Below are 20,145 nucleotides of genomic sequence, written 5' to 3' on the forward strand. Positions count from 1 at the left end.
AGTTTTGAAGCTATATTTTTGTCTTTTCGGCATTTTTACCATCTTTCAAGTAATAGGAATAGTAATATTCATAATGCTAATCTCAAAAGCATGTCATACTAGCTTCTTGATGTAGGAAGAATAGAGTCTTTTTCAGAAGACTCTCTGTTTCTTCCTCTGTTAGAAATATATATATATTGCCCCAAAAAGTAGTGCTTCTCCTATGTAGAAGTGGCCACAGATGAATGTGGCAGGTATTGCATCTGTCATAGGGAATAAAGCCTTCCTGTTTAGGTAGGCTGTAATTACTTCTCTATACTCCTTGTGTTGATTAAATGTATATTTCCTTCTTAAGGAAGAAAAAAGTTACCTGTGATGGCGTTGGTATACTTTTATTCATCCTTTCCTTCTTAGAAAACATTGAATAGTGAAAGAAGTACAGGAAGAAACTGTGTGTACCCCAAAATAGGAAGGTTTTGCCCCACTCCCTGGTATCCCTGCATGAGTGTTGTCTTGCTTCATTTCAGACCTTGTTACTGTTACCTTTAGTGCCTACTTCCATCCCATATTGTTATGAATACTTTGCTTTCTTTGGGACTGTTTTTTGCATTAACATTCAGAAACCCTGAGATAGAATTCATGTGCCTGTATAATTTAAAGGCACTTAGTACACTGAGGATATGAAGTCTGCTACCAGTCTGCTTCAGATCATAGTTTATACTACCCTGCACTTTGGGGCTTGGCTGGCCACTATATAGACCTGTTCTCTGTGTATTATAACTACAGATTTTGATAAGGTTGGTTGTTCTTGCTGGCAATCTTTAGTTTCAAAGATTTTGATTAGAGACCGAGTAGTCAGTGCTCTTGATGGTGGAGGTAACTTCTTAACATGTGCTTTCTGGAGCTATGGCTGAGCAATGTGCAGGACTTTAGTCCCACTTTTTCACTTACTTTCTCTTTGAAGGATGCACAGATAGAGCTATTTCTTTCATTTGAAGCTGATCCCATCTGTTTTTTTCCCCGAGTTCTGTTTGAAAGCATGTGGTTCCAGAATATGCGAGACTTTGTTATCTGGTCTCCCAACAATAGAAGTCAATCGCGTTGTGCTTTTTGTATGTTCGTGGTAGTGCAACAGACGTAAGGCTGTGATTTCCAATAGGTGTTTGGCTGTGATGACAGATCCTTAGGCAGCCATGGCTTCCTGTCTGTTGCTCTGTTATTTTTCCTCCTTGTATAAGGTTATATTAAAAAAAAAAAGTATTTCATCATTGCGCTGCATACGTTTTAATTTTAAGAGGACAGTCCTTAATGTTCATAAACTGATGCCACTGTGGCATGTGAATAGATGACCAAGGAAATAAGAATTAGATGGTTTTAAGTGTTCACTGTTTAATTATGTTTAATGATCTGACTCCTAAAACAAACACGCTTATTAAACTAACCTCATATTATTGTTTAATATCTCTTGAAAAATTTTGCTACGGAAAAAGTAAAAACCTCAGATGTTTGCATTGTGCAGTCACATGCTGCATGTTGACAAGGCTGCAAGGTAATAACCAGGATCTGCTCTTCCTTCCCTCCCCCTGCTTCTCCCCAGTCTAAAACTAGCATTGAGAAAAGTGAGACAGTCATGTATTTGGTGAAATTTGATCTGTTAGAACAAGTCACGATTACCATGCCTGAGGAAACTGTCTGAGGTTTTCAAGTATGCTAGTTCCATTTCTGTTTATAGATAGGGCAGGAATGGAGTAGCTAACTCCCTAAAGCGTGTGGTGGATTTTTTGTTGTTGCTCACTTGTAAGTAGGTGATTTTCAGTTTCAGTAATGGGTGATGGGGGTCAGCAGGAGAACAATAGTAGAATAAAAGGCTAAAGGGAAGGTTTTGCTAGTGGTCTTAGTTGTAACCAAACAGGAAAAGAGAAATCATTGCCTCAGTATTTGTCACAATCTTTTTTCAGTCACTTAAAGCAAGGTAGATTACAGAAGCTCAATAATGTGGTTTAAATGACTGCATATTAAGTTACAAAGTTTGACAAATAGGAATGTCTCTTTTTCTCCTTTCCAACCTACTGTGTTGTTTTTGCCACATTCAGAAATATGGCTGTGCATGCTTTATTCAAAAATCTGCCCTATAAATGTATGAGATGGAGACTGTGATCTGCCGCATCCGATTGTCTGTCTACCTCTTCTGGTTAGACTGCTCAAATAACAGCCTTTGGATGAGACTTTTCCTCTTGCCAACTGGATGCTAAAATAGTAGTGTATACCTGGAAATAATATGATTAGGAAACTTGTCAGATTAAATGCTATTTTAGATACAATTCCTTAATGAAGATTAAATCTGACACTCCTTATGAAACAAAAATATGAAGTGCTTAACGTGGAGGATATCTCCTGAAGTTTTGGTAATAAGTGCAACTTGCTGAACTTTAACGCAATTGAAATACCAGTAAGCAAATAATTGAGTAATTCTGATTTTGTGGGAGGATCTGATAGACAACTGAAAATCTAGAATACTAAAAGCTACTATATTACTTGTATGGTTGCTTCCCCCTCCCTTGTAAATAGGAAATAGTATAACCAATTGCAGTGGGTGGCAAACCAGAACTTGTGTCTGAGTTCGCCTAAAAAACAAATCACAAAAAACCCCACCACACACCCAAACCAAACAAAAAAACCACCCCAAAAACAAAAACCCACTTGGAAAATCATAAGTGATAAGCTTATCATAGCTTACAAAATGAAACCTGCTGCACAGGTTTCACAGGTAATGCTGTTTAATGTTAGTCTGGGTGCAGGATTTTATAATGCCAGCCCACCATTCTTTTATTTTTTCATGGAAATTTATCTACCTGATGTAAATAAGTATACGACTTCATGGGAAATGACTGCTGAAAAATATTCTAGATATAAATTTGGTTTTGTTATAAGCCTTTGTACATGTAGTTATCTTGATTTGAAGGTGTGCTTATCATAGTTCTGAACATATGTATTTTTTTTCTCTCTACCTAATCTTGCCGGGAGGAAGAGGTAAAACTAGACACGATGGATGCGATTCCTGAGTTTGCCACTGTGTTGGCAGATCTACAGTCTTGAGTGGCCATGGCTGCAGTGGGGGGTGTGTGTGTGTTATTTTTTTTAATTGGGCCATGGGAATGGTCTTGCTGCCTACTTCAGAAATGTTTATATTGATAAAGTTACTCCAAAAGAGACCAGCTATTGTCTGTTTGGTTTTCACTGCCCTTAAGACAAAGGGAATGCTATGCTTTCGTTCCTGAGCCCACATTTCTGCCTTATCCCCCTGTTTGGCTACCTTTTTCCTATTTCCCATGGGGTCCTCTTTCAGTAGGAACGGAGTAGTTTGCTTCTTGATCCCTCTAGAATGATGCTGGGAATTATTATTAAGGAACAGAATGAGGAGATTTCTGGGTGCTAAACCTCAAAAATTTCTTCATACTTGAGAGAGTTAACTATACAAGAACAACATTTAGCCACAGGTTTTGTGTTTATTTCTATATATTTAATTTGAAACCTTAATAGCTGAAACTACGTGGCTCTTCCTTGATACTGTTGGAATATTTTCTGTTAAGTCTGCTCAACTCTTTTTTGCAGTGTAAATTTTCCTCCCTGTGTTAATCTTTAAATCCAGCAATGTTAACATTTTTTTATAACAGTTCTAATAAGGTTGTTCTGGCATCAGGTACCAGCAGGAGAGCAGGTGATGTTTTTCCTTTTACTGTAGACAGCTGGAATTGAGAGCTGCTGTAAGTAGGACAGTGCAGGATAAACAGCAGGAGCTGAGAGCATTGATCACATGATTGTCTCTTTGGAATATTGGGTTGCTACAGAGACTACAAGCAGACAAATTTAGCACTTTACATCACAAAGCAGTTTTCTCTTATTTAGCTTAAGTTACAGTGGTAGTTGGTTCATCAGGAAAAATGAAAAAATGATACGTCTCTTGGTTTTTAGCTGTCAACAATAAATCTACACTCTTTTTGTTCACTGAACAATAAGGTAGTACAAAAACTGTACAGATACTTCACATTTTGTTAAATGTGAATTTTATAATGCATTTCAATTTTGAACTTTGAAAAAATCTGGCTTAACAAGATGTTTGTAAATGTTTCGGAATGGGAAAGAGCAATACATTGAAAGCTGTTACACTGCCTTTGAAATTGAGTAATGTCTAGCTGTTATCCATTTTCCAAATACATTCTGGATTCTTATTCTTTATAGCACATGTATATTTCATTGTGAAAGCTCAAGTTCAGATAATTGAGATTTGCATCCTCAATAATTAAAGGATGCTAAAATATAAGACGACAGGTTTATTAGTCTCATTTAAGTTTTGAAATACAGGAACATGAGCAACCACTTTTTGTAGTATTGCTTATAGTTGTTGTATCGGGAGAATATATACTTTTCTGTGTGTGTATATATAAACTTCTAGCTGCATTCTGAAAAAATCAGGTTTGCTTCTTTGTAAGATGTCATGCTATAGTTTTAGTAGTGTACAAAAATAAAATAGTTTTTTGTTTCAACATTGTTTTTATTGGGATGAAGCTAAGCTCATTAATAATGAAGTTAATTTAAAAATGTGGAAGTCTTTAAGGTGAATATGACTTATTCTGGAATACAGGTCACTTGCTACATTTGTATTTGTTTTAGTGCATGTAACTTGGTTATGGAATAAATAAATATTTTTAACTCACAGGTCTAACTAAAGTCAAAACATCCTCAGCTGTGTGAAAAATATTTTGGAGAGCCTTTTGACAGTAGTCATTAATGATGTGCTTTGAACTGGAAGTTTTTTTTCTACTTTGCTATTAGCTATGTTTTTTGCTTTCTGTTATCATCAAAATCAGCTTTCTGCTATATTTACCTTCATGACCATAGGGAGTTACTCAGAGATGCTTAGAAAAATGTCTGCTGTTCCATCTCTTTGTCAGTAGTTAGAGAAGCATCTGTATTTTGAGATCTTATTACTTCATGTTAAGATACAGAATATGTAACTTGCTAGAATATGTAGATGCGCATTTGTTTAGACTTCTTTGCGTTTTTACATTAAGGATATTAATGCCGCTGTGTCTGCCTGAAGTGCAGACCTTGTGATGGGGCTGATACAAGCTCCGATGTTATAGGGCAGCTTGTAGCCAAGGGCAAGAAGGGCATGTTTGTGAATTGATTAATGATGATTCAAACTCTTACCATAAAAAGTAGTACTGCAATGTAATGAGTATGTATGATAGCATGTTCTTCCTAGAGAACTAGGAACTAATTTCTCTTACCCTCTATTTTTCCCTAAGCCCCCAGCGCTTAAAAAGCAAAACAACCCCTCAGAAATAACTAAAACAAAACCAAAGAAAGCTCCTGAAGTATTTAATAATTGAAACAATTTGCGTACTTGCCTTGTGGGGTTTTTTTTTTTTCCTTTCCCTTTCATTTCTTAAATCAAGAAAACTCAAATGTTTTTCCTGGCAATTATTTTTGGTGCTGTGTTACTAAAATCAGATTGTTGTATTATTTTACTTATTTCATATTTTGCTTATTACAGCAAACACATACTTAATTTCCTGCTCCTTTCTAGTCTGAATTAAGATTGTGGTGTTTTGTAATTCAGGATTATGGATGGTGAGTGGAAATTGAAGATGACATGTTTAAAAAGATTGGCTGTTGAAGCAGTATAGGTGTGAAGGTGGCTGCATAGAAAGCTTCCCTTCATTAGTGCACTGCAGTGTTATGGCTATACCTGGAAGATGTATATAGTCACACAGAACTATTCTGAAGAAGCACTTACAAAGAAAAGGTGGTAGATGGGTTGTCTTGAGGGAGTTGCTTCTGCTCTTCTTCTGTTAGCCCAGAAAGCCTCAAGTGGCTTGGCAGCTTCACTCTTTCTTCTCCATGATGAAAAGCCCTAGAGGGTTGCCTGACAAAGAACAAAGCGTGTAGTGTAATCTGTCGTAGAATAGAGGACGATGTAGTGCATGTTGAGCATGTGGTCAGGTATGTAATTCCTCGAGACTTATTCTGTGGCAGTTATGTTTTGTTTTCTATCCTATGCTGGTTGCTATAGTGTTGTCTCTCAACCTGGTTAAAAGAAAAAGAAAAAAACAAACAAATAACTGAATATGAGGGGTCTTGGGGCTTCATGGTGTGTGTGTGTGTCCTTAAAATATTTTTTCCATTTAAACTTTTACTTCCAAAATAACCTATTTAATTGTAAGACTGTGTTCTCCAGCCCAAGAACTTACTATAGAAGGCTGCTGTCACCTTTTAAAAAGGAACTTCTTTGATACTTTAAATTTATTTAAGTGGCATACCGAAATAGTCTGTAGCAAAGAATAACTATTTGGAGATACTTCTATTTGGGCAGCTATGATGCATCTGTTGGGAACGCTCAGCTCTATTGCTGCTGCTGATAATTGTTGTCAGCCAGTCATGATATATTGATTCTTGGTCAAAATGTCCCGAAGGATTCTGGGTGCTGGCCAGTATGTACCAATTTTTGGCAAACATTTTAGAACAGTCTGAAATAATGACGCATATTAGTTACAGACTTAAAACTGTAGCTGATATGTTTGTGCTCCTAAACAAGGTGTGTTCTACCCCATTGAAAGGGAAATGGTAGAATCCTAATTGTGACAGCCATTAGTTCTGGGACAGTAATTTTGCTTTGCAATGCTCATTTTTCTCATCTAGGAAAAAATGGCAGTAGAAAGTATGTAGTTTATAAGGATACGGTAAATATCTTGGTAGGGTTAGCAGTGCTTTGACTTGATAAGCCATTCTTGGTTCAACTCAGAAGTAATTTACAAAGACAGTCTGGGAAAATATGAGATGGTAATTACTTAAAAGAAAAAAACCCACAAAAAAACCCACAACCAAACCCCCCCCCCCCCCCCCAACCAACCAAGAACCTCCCAACCCCCATGTTCTCTCTCTCAGCTGAAACATTTGGATGCTTTTTTGAATTCACTATTAAATGTGCTATAGGGTTTTTTAATTGGAGACTTCTTTATTGCTTCCGATGTTGTTGGAGTCTCCTTGCCTTTCAGCCGTAGTGTGGTGCTGATTTGAAGTATGCAATCTAGTGAAGTGTGGATTAGTGAGGTTCTAATGCAGCTAATGTTTGTGAAGCACTTTGAAGATATAAAGCTCTACGTAAGTACTAATGTGGAGGAAAAAACAGACCTAATTACCTTTTTATCAAGGAGGTATTTTCAGATTTGCTAACAGAGATGTAGAAGCCTCATGTATATGTAAATTTTAGCGTGCTTTCCCTTCAATTTCTCTTACAAAGGTAGAAGTAGAAATTGTATTGAAATTGTCCACATCAGTTTCTAACTCTATGTGGAAAGAAACATAATCCTTTGTCTCTGAAATGAAAATATCTTTGTTTTGTATGGTTAGAGTGAAGAGGCAGCATGGGGGAATCAAAGATGTTTTTTATACAAATGTATTTTAGTGGAGCATAGGCGACGACTGAAGGTTGCTTAAAATAGCATTGCTTCCAAAGAGTGTATCTTTTTATTTTATTTTGATTTTTAAAGTTGCTTTCAGTATTGGAACTCATTCTGACTGAATTCTGGTGTGTTCAGATCAAAATTCGTAAAGAATGCTTGTTCTGATGACACTTTATAACATCTTTATTCAGAGATCAATTGGAAACTGGATTATTGATATTTAAGTTCTGTGATTGGGATTCTTAATGTCATTAAGCTAGAAATATTAATGGAGTAACTTCATATTCAGGGTCAGGCGAGAAAATGAGATTTTGGGGGGAACTAGGATTTTGTTTTCAGAATTTTTGTTAAAATTCTGTTCTCTTATGCCTTATGTATGCACATGTAACAATACCTGATCGTAATTGTAAAAGTACAAAAAAAAGGGGGGGGGGGGGAATCAATAGTAGCTTCAAGACAAGCTTTTTTTTTTTCCCTGTATCTGCACCTTAAGGACTTAACTGATTTTCTCTGCATGCAGTAAAAAAGTTGTGAGCATTGAGTTAAAGGTATTTTTTTTTATATTTCAGTCATGAGATGCTCTGCACAAATTATCTAGTGATCTTCTGAGCTACTTTAAAATGTCTGCAAATAAAAGTGTAAGATGAACTCTGCATTAGCAGGCAGGAAACCACCAGCTTGCTTTCTGTTATTGTGTCCTTGACTGAATTGTAAAGGTAATTTGCCTATTTAACCTAAAGTGATAAGTAGGTAAATTTTTTGTTTGATTAGGATTTTTGGCTGTGAGGTGCGTTACTGAGAATAGGAGAGAAAGACTTAGAGAAATGCTGGAGATTATATATACGTATACTTATTTTTTATATATATATATATATTTTTTTTTTAATAGGTTATGGTAAGGTTTGAGAAGATTCCTCCTAAGCTGAGGTTGAGGCGGCATTGTGTACTAGCAATCAGTCTCTGGAAACTTAAGGAATTGGAGAATGTACAAATGTATTAATTTAAAAAAAAAAAAATAAAAAAGTGTGCACGTTTAGAGAGTTGCTTGCTAAGTCCATAAAACAGTGTATGTAGGGGCATCCAGTAATTTAGAGCTCTGGTTCTCTGTTTTCCTTCTTCCTTTTCTCCACTCCCCTGCAAAGAGATTCAGCATGGTTTTGATTTCTTTTTTCTTTTAAATTAGGATTCGTCATTGTATTTCTTGCGATTATTTCACGTGCATTGGTATTTCCTAAAGTTTTGTAACCTAACAGAAATTATGTTAAATGTGAAGAAAGAGTTTCTGAGCATGACTAGCTAGGAAGAAATTTAATGCTATGTTTGAGTATGTAGTGTTAGTTTTGCCTTTCATGTTAACCTTTAGTTTAAAGAAGACTCATGTTTTCAGGAGATACTGTGTGTACCATGTGGAAATCTGTTTCCCTTCACTTGAGTTTAAGGACAGCACTGTTTTTACGATGTATTTCTACTATGAAACAATATTATCCTATTGTACATAAAATGAATTTGCTGCACCTCTGAAAGTACTGGAACAAAACCCCAGGTGGTGTGCATCATTTTGCTGTTTAACACTTAAATTTATGACCAGAATTAGTGAAAATTTTATAATGTTTGGATTTTCTAGAATGAATTGTACGGCAGGGAGAGCGGATCTGCTATGGTACAAGTAGTGTGCTTGCAGCTTGCATGCCAAAGCTGGTTGAATGATGTCAGTACAACAATGGCTTCTCTCTTACTTTATTATTTTGTTGGAAACTTTTCCCCTGTTGGGTGGGGGGAGAAAGGAGTTCTCGTTTGGGATTTTTTGTTTGGGTTTTTTTGGATTTGGCTTTTGCGTGATGACCTTGAATTTTCCTTGCTATTTCTTAGGACTAGTTTTGCAGTGTAATGAATTGAAATGCTTCTGTTATCATGCTGATGCTTCTCTTTGTCTTGGTTTATCTGAATTCCATCAGATTATGCTACAATTGTCTATCCTTTATCTGTGTAATAGTGTGGTGTTTACAAGAGACATAGCTTAATTGCATTTAAAGTGTATTTAAAGAATATGTGCTTTTATTTTTAAACTTTGCCTCACTTACACTAAGCTCCTAAATTATCTGTCACTCAGAACCAAGAACACTATCCACTCTTTCACCTTAAACCATCCAATACGATTTTAAAATAAAATTCAATTGGAAAATCAGTCTTCAACTATTTGCATAAGGATTAAAGTTTAATCAGATTTCCATATAGGAATTTAATGGTGTTTGCTAACCATGTGACTTCACTTGAACATGAAATTATCAACAAGATGCTTAGCTCCATCATCACTGCAGTTTGGAAACTAACTTTACTGGGATTCCTGAGCAGTATGTTATTTCATCTGCAGGGAGTATTCTGTCCAGAGTTGGATTACTGAAGCAGTTGTGCTCAGTAGTTGTCAATGAACGGTGATAACTCGCTCGTCTGGATCTGGCTTTTCGTGTTCCTGAAACACAATTAAAATTGAACAGCAGATCTGCATACCAACGCAGACTTGATGCACCTTGAAACTGTTATGCTTCAGTCAGGGCCAGCCACTTAGAGCAGTTCCTCACTGGGTTCACTTCATGGCCTTCTTTAAGTTACTGTAGTACTGTAGTAAAAAATGTGCTGCGCTTCCTGTTCCTCCTTGAACCGTTTGTGGGTTCTCTCATCCTTGAAGTGTTTTAGGTCCCTAATTTTAAATCTGCTGGTAGGCAAAGCCATGTATTTAACACTAGCCTTCTTTCTCCCCGTTGTGGTGACTATCCTGGTGGCTGCTCTTTGAGTCTTTGGGGTGAGTCAGTGTCTGTTTTCATAGATTGAACAGACTGTGCCAATTCCAGAAACTTCCCCCCCCCCCCCCCCCCCCTTGCTGTTTGCTGTCACACCATCTACCTCTGGGTGGAGGAAAGAAACATCTTGGAAATTACACCAAAGATGTATCCAGTAACTGCACCTGTGGAGGTTGCATTTTAATAAGGCTGCTCAGGTGCTTGGAGTTTGTCAGTTCTTCATGCTCTGGAGCTCTGTTTGTATCTTTTTCAGGAACGCAAAACTTGCTTTGCGTTCTCATGCTGTAGACTAAGAAATGCAAGCATTTCTTGAGGTCAGAGGGCATGCACGCGATCCTGGGCGTTAGCTGATGGGGTCTAATTTTATTTTTTGGGGAAACAGTAGTGTTGCGTTCATACAGTCTTTTTAGGCTACAGTAGTTCATGGAATGTCTTTTCCATTTGACCTTGCAAAAAATGCACTAGTATCTGCTATTTTGACTCACTTAATTTAGTCTGTTTCCCTTGGCTTGTTTCTTTTCTTTTCCTGAGACTGAGCAGGTGCTTGATGCTACCCTCCTTACAGAGAAGGATTTATTTTCTGTTCAGTAGTTTATGAAGTACTTTTAAGGTTCTCCGTGACTTTCATTCTTCTATTACTGAGATGGTGGACCTAATTTAATGTCCAACGTGAATAGCATCATCTTGCTTTTAAACATCTGTTCTTTTCCTATGGGAGCGTTTTAGTCTGGCAGACACTTGAGAGAACTTGTAGCTAATGTAACTGAAAATTGCTGTGCCTGTACAACTTCTTTAAGAAGAAAAAAAGAAAAAAAAGTTTTTTCAAATGGAACTGGCTATGAAGATGTACTGCTTCTGTGGTGTCCTGGCAAGGATCTGCTGCTTTTGCCCTCCTGCTCTGTTCCTGCCCTTTAATTAAAATTGGTAAAATATATTTCACATAAACCACTGAATTGATTTGGATGCAACATAAAATATTTTGATAGTTGTACTTGCAGGGGTTTACCTATATTTTTGTAACAAAACAACAGCTAACAGCTGCAAAAATTGGGAAGTCTCTGAAGCATGATCTTGGGAGGCAGAAGATTTCACGGAGTTGCTAACTAGTAACTTTGTACAGCACTGTGAAAACAGCATTTAATTCAGAGTTATATGAAGGAGATATGTTTATTGTTGGGGTGTTTTTTGCTGTACAGGACTGTTTATTTTCTTTTTTTTCTGAAACACTCTGGACTGAGAGAAGCTATCAGTGAAGCATCTGATATTAAACATTGATGCTTGCTTTAATGACTTTTAACAATGACTTAAGCTTTGGGTTTTTTTTTTCATTGATTGTATCTTCCCTTTTGTGTGTAGGTATGGGATTTCATTTTCAGTTACTTGATTGGCTTCAGGAGTATGAAGATAAGATCAATTTAAAAAAACTAAACAAAACCAACACTTCTCAAAGCTGTTGCCATTCTTCTTCCTGCTTTTAAATAAGTGACTTGTTGGCTAATATTAAATATAAATCTTAAAATATCAATTCTGCTTAGTGGATCTGTGACAGGAGAACCTAGATATGACCTCATTAAAATCAATATATGTTCAGAAATATTTTTATAGATTTTAAATAAATATATGATATAAAAGTATTAAGTTATAGTTTTCTTTGTCTTGCAAAAAATTGTGTTTTAAATTTCCTCCAGACCTCAAAATATAAAGTGTCAGTCTAAAGAGATTGAAAACTTAGTGTCTGTTGTTTTCTAACTGATTGATCTTTGGTTTTGTCTCTAATGCTCAAATACTTTGTAAATGCTTCAAGGGAACGTGTATTTAGCATTTTCTTGCTATTTAGATAGAAAGGATTTTTGATTACTTCATTATTCATTACTTCATGAATATTTTGGGATGAAATGCCTTCAAACTAGTGAGAAAGCCATCAATTTATTTTAAGTTCTATACTTAGGCACTTTTTTTCTCTCCCTTCCACCCCCCGCACCCTCCCCACTTTCTCCTTCCCCAGCGAGCACTTGTCCTGCTCATTCACCTTCTTCTTACATGGAGATAGCAATGTTTGCACCAGTGTGGAAATCAGTCAGCATCAACCTGTGTACCTGCTTAGTGAAGAACACCTCACTCTCGCCCAGCAGTCTAACAGCCCTTTTCAAGGTAGGTTTTGCCAGTCAGAAGTGAGTATTAAAATGGATCAATCCTTTGAGCTGCTCAGAATGAGGACTTCTGGCAAAGACTGGGAGTGGGAGCAGAGGCGTTATCTGTTTTGTATTGATTACACGTTCTCCCCGAACGTCCCCTGGCTTGACATAGTCAGAAGCCAGTTGGTGTGTCTCAGCTCTTCTGCAGGTGGATGATTTCCATATTCGTCTCTTGGCATGCAGCCAAATAATTTGTCTTCACGACACAATAAACTTAACTTCCAAGTACTGTCCTATTGGTGACTTAATAATTTGCTTTTTCAACATGCTTTATAACCCCCACGTATCTTCATCAACCCCTCTTTTAGAAATCCATTTCTGACTCAACGTACTTAACCTATTCACTCCCCCTACCCTTTTTATTTGGCTCTTCCTTGCCTGTAAATTCCTTTGGTTCCACCAGCAGATGCAGGCTATGCTCTCGAAGACAAAGGAGTGATGGGGCCTGAGTCTGGTTAGTGGGCTGTTTGATCATTCCCTGTCTTAGACAGACTTGTGTTGGCTATAGAAATGGGTTCTCCTGCATGACCACACACTACCCTTGTTTATTAATGCTTAGTGTCCAAACTTGCTTTTTTTGAATGCAATTTAACAGCAGCTGTGCTTTCCTAATATGAACAAGACTAAACATGAAACAGATTACTTCCCTGTATATACATTGTTGTTGTAACTGTACCAAGCAGAACGAAAGGATGAGGAAACACCTTAACTCTGTCAGAATTTGAAATAGTGTTTCTTTATCCTACCTGTATGTTAGAGACTCCTTGCTAGCCAAGATGAAAACTTGCTTGTTGCTTGTTTAAATAAATTAATTTGTAATTGTTATTGCGGTACCTTGATTCTTACAGTACACATATTTAACAATGTGTACCTATTACCAAAAACTTGTGCGGTATAGCAAAATGTGATTAGGGTGCATCGGTGCAACAACCGATGGAAAGTTGTTTATTCGGTGTGCCTGAAATAACAGTAATGCTATTTCAGTGGGGAAGAGTGAATTTTGTTTAGATATAATCTCCAATGTATTTTTATTTATCTTTTTAGTTATTCTAAGTCCCTTTGGATTAAATGGCACGCTCACAGGGCAGTCATTCAAGCTTTCTGATTCATCGACAAAAAAGCTTATTGGTGAATGGAAACAATTCTATCCTGTCACATCTAACTTGAAGGAGGGATCTGAGGAAAAACAAGAAGAAATGGATTGGGAGGATGATTCTTTAGCTGCTGTTGAAGTCCTTGTTGGTGAGTACTCTGATTACCTCTTAATTACTGAAATAAACTGGCTGGTTACTCTGATTACCTCTTAATTACTGAAATAAACTGGCTGGTTAGGTCTGCAAAATTCTGAATGCAAGATGACCCCGTTTTATTCTTTTTGCAACTATTTGCAGCTGCTATTGGTCTTTTGTTTTTCTGTTCAATGCTCAGGCCTATCTAAAATGAGTTGCTGCTTAAAGTGGGTTTTGCAGACATATTAGTAGGTGTTTTTCTTTGTGCCCTGAGAAGCAAGATGATTTTTTTTTTTTAATTTATTTTAAAAACAAAAAAGGATAATCAAAACCCCCTAGACTATCCCTGTTGACATCTGAGATGCATCAAAAGCATGTTGTACTGTTTCAGATTCTGTGCAAATTCAAACAGAACAGACGTGCCTTTCAGGGATGTCTTCAAAACCACAATCCTGGAGAACTTAATGTACTCAAGCACTGCATTTATCTGCTGCTGTTCCTAAAATCTAAGCCCCTGAGACACAGTAGTTTGTTCCTCTGCTGTGGGCTATTGACCTTTGATTTGTCAACTAATGTAATCATTTCTCTGTAATGAGTGTTACAAGCTTGTATTGCAGTGATGGCTGGAGACCCTGATGATGATGGGGGGGGGGGAGTATTGTCAGTTTTATGTGATAGTAAAAAGTATGTTCTCAGTCGTCTTTATAAAACAAAATGGTAGAAGCAAGTAGTAGCATGTAGATGCCAGGGCTGTCTCTGCCTGTATATATAAAGCCCCTTTTATTCATTCACCCAAATCTTCTGTATAAAGCAAATCATAAAGTAATGACGAGTGTGACAACAGAGACTTTTTGTCCAAGGGTAATGCTTTAGTAGGTAGAAAGGGTAGGTAAACTTATGAGTGACTGGTAAAATGATCCATTTGTTGATGACTTTAAATGTAAGTTTTTGCTAAACAACTGTAAAATTGACTTGCTTTTTTTTTTCAGCTGGTGTGCGAATGGTATACCCAGCATGCTTCGTTCTAGTTCCTCAGACAGACATCCCTGCTCCTAGTACTGTAGGGGCATCTCACTGTTCAACTACTTGCTTGGGTGTCCACCAAGTGCCTGCTTCCACAAGAGATCCTGCCATGTCTTCAGTAACTCTGACTCCACCGACATCCCCAGAGGAAGTTCAAACAGGTATAATAAAATTAGCTTCTGCATGTGGGAAATTATTTTGATGGCTTCTCCTTTAAATCTACTAGTGTTTGGAAAGGATTCAGATGTTCTCTGTACAACTGACTTGTTACCAAAAATCACACTTCTTTAGTCCTAAGTGTGTTGTAGTAAAGCCAATTTTTATTGTTCAGTTGTGGACAAAATTAACTTCAACACTTCTGTAAGTTGCTGAAATGAGGACTGCTTTTGTACCTGATGTAGTTATCCAGTACTTTAAATTTCTGGGGTCAAGTTTTTGGTTTTGGTTTTTTTTTTTCCTTCTCTGTGTATGTTTGTGTGCATGTATGTATTCTGGCATAGCTTTATAAACCTCGTTGTGCATCTCAGTCATTAGTGAGCATGAGTGATGTTTGCAGCTTTTTTCACAGTCCAAGGAAGATTCTTTGTAGTTAAGTTTCCAGTAAGGCTGTGTGCCATCTGAACTGCGTGTGAGCAGTGGTTATGGTAAACTGCTTTAAGTCAAAGCAGGTAAGGGTCACTGATAGTTTCAGGTGGCTTTACATACCGTCCTTCTTGTGCAGAAAAGGTTTTGTTTGTTTTGTTTCCCCCAAGGTCTTCTGTTCCTTAGTTTGACCTTTTTTTTTTTTTTTTTTTTTTTTTTTTAAATAATACTGTTAAGTTTGCTAACAGGTAGCTTTGCTCAAGTTATTTTCTTTTTCAGGTCTATAGTTTCTTGGAAGATAAAAATAGCCAGCCCAGTTATAACATAAACATATATGGTGCTCCGCCCCCACCATGAGAGGGAACCATGTTATAATAATCTACTACTGTACCTAAATTTTCTCTTTGTTTTTCTTTCCTAACATTGAGTTAAGAAGATACTTTTCTTCCTAAGATGTTCCTGTGGTGGTTGAATTAGAGTAATAGTGGTTGTGAGTGTATCGCGTCATTGCCTAAAACTATTTCCTCTGGTGCTGCTTTTCAGTTGATGCTCAATCTGCCCAGAAATGGGTGAAGTTTTCTTCAGTTTCTGATGGATTTATCTCTGACAGTACTAGCCATCATGGTGGCAAAATACCAAGAAAGCTAGCCAATCAAGTGGTGGACAGAGTTTGGCAAGAATGCAATATGAACAGAGCACAGAACAAGTATGTACTCATTTTGTGAAGATAAAAATACCCATGGTATCTTGTGTGTTCGTTGTAGAAAGTAGTTCTGGTAAAGATGCTTTGACTGCTAGTAGAAGGTGCTTTACTCCTAGTAATAAAACATTTTAAAGGAGCTAATTTCTTCCTAACTAGTCATTTGTTTAGTTCTCAGTTTGATGTTAGTAAAAGGCTATTTATAGTTTCTTTGCTGAATCCTGTGTCACAAAACTGCTCTTGAGGTTTGACAGAAGATAAGGAAAGAACATATGTTGATCCCAAATAACTCTCCCGATATTGAATCGTAGGAGGAAGTATTCTGCTACGTCAAATGGTTTGTGTGATGAAGAGACAGCTGACAAGGTAGCATCCTGGGATTTTGTTGAAGCCACGCAGAGGACAAATTGCAATTGTTCAAGGTACAGTACTTGGCAAACCCGCAGTCCAACACTGTACATGGAGATTGAAGTGCTCAGGAGAGGGCTCGTGATGACTCCTTTAGGAGTAATTAAGCAATAGCTGCTTGTAGAAAAGCTGTAACAAAATTTGTATCTCATATCCTAAATGTCATTGTAGGTCTTGAAACTCTGCCCAATACGATAATGCAGAGGTTTTATTCAAGCGTATCGTTTGAGTGGACCTACTGGCAGTTCAGTGACAGTTCCCGAGTCTTGGGCTGGAATTCCTTAGGCCTGTATATGGGTAGAAACTATCTCATGGGCAACTTTCTGGGGCTGCAGTGGAAAGGGAATGCCTATTTATTTAGGAATTAAGAACCTTTTCTAGAGGGCTGTGGCATTAGCCTTGAAGGGAGAAAGCTGTTAATCAACAGCAAGATGATTGTAGCGTTGTGTCTTGATGAATGTGAAAAAGAAACCCAAACCTGCTTTACTTTTTGGGAAATATAGCGTTCCATGGGTGGTTGTATATAAAACAGCTTTTCTGTATGTTGATTGCCAGTATATGGTTTTTTTTATATTATCTGGGGAAAAAAAAAAGGATCAAAACACAGGGGGAAAGTCTGAATTTAACTTCCAGTTTTTGTTATGACTTTTGTTTTGAAACTGTCCAATGACACAGACTGTTAACCCAGGTGTTTAAAAAAAATGGAAACATTAATTTCAGTGAATTCTCAATTTCTGTACTTATGGCAGAATACTAATCTTTAGGTGACTGAAGTGTTGCAAAGGTTTAAACGCTTTCTCCGATTTAAATGTTACACTGATTACCTTGCAATGAATATTGGAATCTTAAAAAAATAAAAATTAATGTCTGGAGGATGTAGCATTTTGAAAGAAATGCTTTTTTTCATCCTTTATTGAAATGGTTGGTTTAAGTTCTGTGGAAATATTTGTGTCCTGAGAAGAGCTGGGAGATGGAGGAGGATTAAATATTCTGTTAAAGGAGAATTTAGATATGATAGCACTGGTTAAGAGAAAACAATTGATTAACTGTGAGGTGTGTATTAGAAATACGCAGTTGCCTAAAGAGAAATTGCAAAGACTTAAAACCCCTTATTGTTCTGTATTTTGAATTCTAAGTGGTGAAAAACATGTATGTGTATGAGAGTTTAAAGTAAAAATAGACTTGGATACCTCTTACCTTTTATTCCTGCCTTATCCTGTTTTTTTTTTAATACAAGTTGCATGCTTCTTAACTTTCCTAATGGAAGAGTGGCAAAGAATACCCAGGCACTAAGGATGTACATGCAGTTCAAAAGCTTAATCATAAACACTTCATTCTAGACTTCCGTATTTCACATCTCTCATTCTGTCAGCTGATCTAGAAAGTTGGCATCTTGAACTTCAAGATGAAATGTTTAAGCTCAAGTGCATTTATACTGGAAAAAAACTTAACTGTATTAATGCAGTCGAGACACTGAGTTTTTCTTTTTTCCACACTTGCTAAATTTGTAGGTAAATAGCTACAAAAGCTTCGAAATAGCTTTTGTAGGACTGAGCTTGGCTTCTAGATTCTTGATGTTAATTTTCCACTCCTTAACCCATGGAGACTTGGACAGCACTATTGGTTAGTATTGATGCTTGAATTCAAGAAGTCATTCACTAATTCATATGTTGTTCTACTGATTCATCAGTGTTGGCAGAAGTTAAAAGTGACAACGTGTTCATGTGACTATCTATTTCTGTTAAAAGCAGTTATAAAATACTGTCTTCAGTTATGAGGATTATGTGTGTGTTTGGCTCATAGGATAGCTTTTCCAGTTTTTTTAAATGGTATTCTGAAATCTTGTAACGCTACTCAAGTCATTCAAATTAAGTTATGGTCAGAAAGAGGCAGCTTCACTTCAGAATGGTATCAGTGTCAGACTTCTATAATCGGCTGTTTAATGGCTTAGAAGCGGGTTCTTATCTAGTGGAAAAAGAACATGGTAGACATATTTGAAAGATTAATGTGAACTATTTTCCCCTATATTAATTCTGCAGGCACAAAAATCTCAAACCAAGAAATTCAGGTCAACAGGGGCAGGCACCACCTGTGGGCCAACAACAGCAAGCAGCTCCAAAGCACAAGACAAATGAGAAGCAAGACAAAGGGGATAAGCCACAGAAACGCCCTTTGACTCCTTTTCATCATCGTGTATCTATCAGTGATGATGTTGCCATGGAGGCAGATTCAGCAAGTCAGAGGCTCGTGATGACTGCACCAGACAGTCAAGTGAGATTTTCAAATATCCGAACTAATGATGTAGCAAAGACTCCTCAGATGCATAATGCTGAAATGGCAAATTCACCTCAGCCGCCACCACTTAGTCCTCACCCGTGTGACGTAGTTGATGAAGGGGTAGCTAAAGCTCCTTCTACTCCTCAGAGTCAACATTTCTACCAGATGCCAACACCAGACCCCTTGGTTCCCACAAAAACAATGGAAGACAGACTCGATGGCTTGTCTCAGCCTTTTCCAGCTCAATTTCCTGAAGTTATAGAGCCCACAATGTATGTTGGTACTGCAGTGAATTTGGAGGAAGATGAAGCTGATACTACTTGGAAGTATTATAAAGTTCCAAAGAAAAAGGATGTGGAATTCTTACCACCTCAGCTTCCAAATGATAAGTTGAGAGATGATCCAGTAATACCTGCTGGACAGGAAAACGTAACATCAGTTACAGAGTAAGTAGTGCTTAATACCATAGTAATAATGTGAGAAAGTGAGGAAACTGAAAGGCCAAAGGCAGTAGTTTCTCTTTACAAGCAAGCTTGTCACTAAAGCATATGTTGTTCTCATGAGCTCAAGCAGTAATGCCGAGTGTGTGAGCATAACTATCTGTGCTGTCCATATACAAGAAGATAATACTCGTAAAATGTGAGTATGAAGCACAGTCAAATATGTAGTAAGACTTTCCAGCTTTTTCTCGTTAGAACTCTGATTTAGCAGATGGCAATGAAGTTTATTTTTCTACTATAAAATTAATCTGTAGCCAAATTATGCCTATTTGGGACTTTAAGTCCCATCCATCCGTGTGTGTCGTGTGTCCCCCCCCCCCCAAGAAATAACTTTCTCATTTTAATATTTGCTTTCTTCATTATCTGAAGAAAGCATGGATGGTCTCGGCTGCAGGCTTACCCTATTAAAGATGAAGTTTCTTCTACCTCAGTTCTGTTCCTGTCTTTATCCAGAAGAGCTGGTATTTAAATGGCTGATTGGAACAATGAGGAAGTTAATCTGGTTTCCTGGAAGACGTTAACTTTAATGTAGGCTGCAACTGCTTTCTAATATCAGAAATTTATCTTTGGAATAATAACATAAACTGGCGTTCTTGCACATGGTGCATTCTCTCTGTGGTGTTGTTCAAAAGGCTTAAGGATTTGAGGTTATCATTCAAAGAAAACGAGTGACTGGTGTGTCTACTGTTACTGCTCTTGGACCTCAGATCATATGGGGAGACCCTCGTTCATTAAACGAAGCTTGTCTAACTTGAAGAAATACTGAGACAGTCAGACTAGATCCTTGTTAAAACCTTAGCCTTCGAGCTACAGGAAATGTATTTGAGAACACTTATTATTTTATTTTATTTTAACATAAGCTAATACTGTCTCGAAATAAAGTATGTGTAGTCTATAACTATTTAAAAAAAGGTTTTTGTTGAATAAATAAAATTTATTTCTGAAAGCTAGTGTTATCTAGCACCAGGTTTTAAAATGCTGTACTCTG

At 37.1% G+C, this 20,145-nt stretch overlaps 1 protein-coding gene across 2 annotated transcripts in view; it reads left to right on the forward strand.

Moving 5' to 3' along the window:
* MED13 (mediator complex subunit 13) overlaps window positions 1-20,145 on the forward strand; it is a 55,868-nt gene that overhangs the window by 14,394 nt on the left and 21,329 nt on the right. Inside the window, exons 4-10 of one of the 2 annotated variants that reach the window (XM_076354351.1) lie at window positions 12,249-12,394; window positions 12,842-12,892; window positions 13,483-13,680; window positions 14,657-14,851; window positions 15,816-15,978; window positions 16,284-16,394; window positions 18,420-19,103. In XM_076354351.1, coding sequence (XP_076210466.1) covers window positions 12,249-12,394; window positions 12,842-12,892; window positions 13,483-13,680; window positions 14,657-14,851; window positions 15,816-15,978; window positions 16,284-16,394; window positions 18,420-19,103 — 1,548 coding nt within the window. The remainder of the gene's footprint in view (window positions 1-12,248; window positions 12,395-12,841; window positions 12,893-13,482; window positions 13,681-14,656; window positions 14,852-15,815; window positions 15,979-16,283; window positions 16,395-18,419; window positions 19,104-20,145) is intronic. The other variant, XM_076354353.1, reaches the window with a different exon arrangement.

Source organism: Aptenodytes patagonicus, chromosome 17, assembly GCF_965638725.1.
Source record: "Aptenodytes patagonicus chromosome 17, bAptPat1.pri.cur, whole genome shotgun sequence".
Classification (NCBI taxonomy): Eukaryota; Metazoa; Chordata; class Aves; order Sphenisciformes; family Spheniscidae; genus Aptenodytes; species Aptenodytes patagonicus.